General features: G+C 44.2%; 1 protein-coding gene across 1 annotated transcript in view; it reads right to left on the reverse strand.

Annotated features, from left to right (window-relative positions):
- LOC101864373 overlaps positions 1–2,292 on the reverse strand; it is a gene marked incomplete at its 3' end in the record, with an annotated part of 5,208 nt that extends 2,916 nt beyond the window's left edge. The window contains 1 exon segment of the mRNA XM_013080523.2: positions 1,606–2,292. Within this exon segment, the coding sequence (XP_012935977.2) occupies positions 1,606–1,795 (190 nt within the window).
- Between the last annotated feature and the right edge of the window lie 253 nt (positions 2,293–2,545).

Here is a 2,545-nt window from a genome sequence, read left to right on the forward strand (position 1 = left end):
GGGGGGGGGGAAGAAGGCAAATGGTGTTGTTTGTTTTGTTTTTAAGCGTGGGTTGGCGGTGGGGTGGATGGCAAAAAGTAAATAGCACAAAAAGGGGAGACGGCAGAATGTTATTTTGGGGCAAAGATAGAGTGTCGGTAGATTAGTGAGCATGCAAGTGCTCACGCAGAGGAAGAAACAAAAGACACGGAATGGTGGACAGACGGGGAAAAAAGCTAGCAGTCTAACAGGTAGACAAGCAGACAGACAGGCAGGCAGATAGACAGGCAGAAAAGCAGGCAGATAGACAGAAAGGCTGGTAGACAGGCTGATAGACAGGCAGACAGACAGACAGATGGACAGGCAGAAAAGCATGCAGATAGACAGACAGATAAACAGACAGGCAGACAGAGAAAGGCAGGCAGATAGGCAGGCTGATAGGCAGGCAGGCAGGCAGGCAGACAGACAGACAGACAGACAGAAAGTCAGGCAGATAGACAGCCAGACAGAAATGTAGATAGGCAGACAAAAAGGCAGGCAGACAGACAGACAGACAGAAAGACAGACAGACAGACAGACAGAAAGACAGATAGACAGACAGGCAGACAGAGAAAGGCAGGCAGATAGACAGGCTGATAGGCAGGCAGGCAGACAGACAGACAGACAGACAGGCAGACAGGCAGACAGAAAGTCAGGCAGATAGACATCCAGTCAGAAATGTAGGCAGATAGACAGGAAGACAGAAAGGCAGGTAGAAAGGCATACCAACAAGCAAACAGTCAAACATAGTGTGACACAAGCTGTGCTATGAACTTACATAAAAACAATCAACGTGTGTACCCAGCGCTCATAATATTACGATTTTATTGTCGCTGTCGCAAGCAATCTACTATAATATATCATTATAAAGTCCAAAATTTGAGAATTTTCAATTTTTACACCGCCCCAAAGCTGTATCAAAGATGTACCTTTCAACATCACCAAAATGCAGTTAAATGCTACGGTCAAGGCTTACAACAATTGTCTTGCTCTTCATGATTCCGGACAGGAAAAACACAACAACAAAAGATGTTGGTTTTTGGGGGGACTCTGGTGTAAAAAGTACCCAAATGCACTTTAAATGGATTGCTTGCGACAGCAATAAAACATTTACCGGTACCAAACCGAACATCTCGTTACCCCCCGGGGCAGTACTACTGACTGAAGTGTCTTCAGGCCATTTCCAAAAAGGGGGAGACATTAACATCTCGAGCTCTTATGCACAGAAGAATTATAATTGTAAATGGGCTGATTCATCAATGTCATGCTCAATAACTGTGCTGGAACTGCAACAGGGAACTGCTGCTTTTTTCATTCCTAATCCTTACTATCGTCATTTTTCATCTACTTCTTTTGTGTGTTTGACACACTCTTGTGACCAGCTATTTCCGTCGTGCCTTGATAGTAGAAGCAGACTTTGTGCTATTGAAGCTAGAGATGTGAGCAAAGTAAGTTTGATTCCTTGTAAGTACTTCTCTGTTGACATCCACCCCTTGGCGCTCATATGACCTTATGCCGTTGCGAGCGCCGAAAAAAACTCTACTAAAACAAAACTAAAACGTCTCGTGACGTAATATAGTATCTCACCATCTAAATAGTTGAAGCTTGCATTGATGCACGCCGTCTCACAGCCCACACGGAAGAATAACCCAACTCCTACGTTGAAGTTGTCGTCTTCAAGCCATACCCACATAGGTGCGACCACGCCCCCAATCTGCAATGCAGCTGCAAGAGCGATAAAGATCAAGGTCACGATGATCCACGCCCGAGGCTTCATGGTTGGTGGAGAAGAAACAGGAACGATTTCTCTCGTAGCCTAGAAAAAACAGGAACGTTTTTGTCGTAAGAAACAGGAACGTTCTCGTGTCTCCAGGCGTTCAGTTATCGGGACAGATGAAAAGTTTGCCCCTGAGGAAGGGGTTCGAGTGAGCGAGACAGCAGCTGGGCTGGTGTTGATGGGCGAAATGTAAGTATGTAGTCCAATGAAAGTAATGGTTGCGTAGTAGATGCTGTATAATAGTTTGTCTTTTACGAAATCAAGAATTCGAAACCCGAGGTTTGATTGAGCGACGATAACAACAGCAAGAGAATAGTAAGTATACTCTGCTTGGTCAATTTTGCGCTGATAAATTCCTGCGCCCAGTCTGCTCAACAAGTTGAAATACTTTCTTCGAAAAGTCTTTTTCCTTGATCCGAAATCAGACGAAATTTGTGGGTGAACAGGTAGTGATAAAGGCTTAGAGTTCGGCGTAGCTCACAAGCGGGGTTGACCTGTTGAGGAAAACAGATAACAAACATTAGGAATGAATAGCAAACAGAAAAAAAAAGTGTGTTGTTTATTTTCTCGGCTGAAAAATATTATCATTTTGAAATACCAATGGGATACTCTGGAAACTGGGGGCTTTGGCCAACATCTCTGTCACAAAAAAGAACTATAAAGCATTGTACGAATTCCTTATATTTCTCTCTCTCTCTCTCTCTCTCTCTCTCTCTCTCTCTCTCTCTCTCTCTCTCTCTCTCTCTCTCT

This window comes from Aplysia californica, unplaced genomic scaffold (genome assembly GCF_000002075.1).
Source record: "Aplysia californica isolate F4 #8 unplaced genomic scaffold, AplCal3.0 scaffold00090, whole genome shotgun sequence".
NCBI classification, from domain to species: Eukaryota; Metazoa; Mollusca; class Gastropoda; order Aplysiida; family Aplysiidae; genus Aplysia; species Aplysia californica.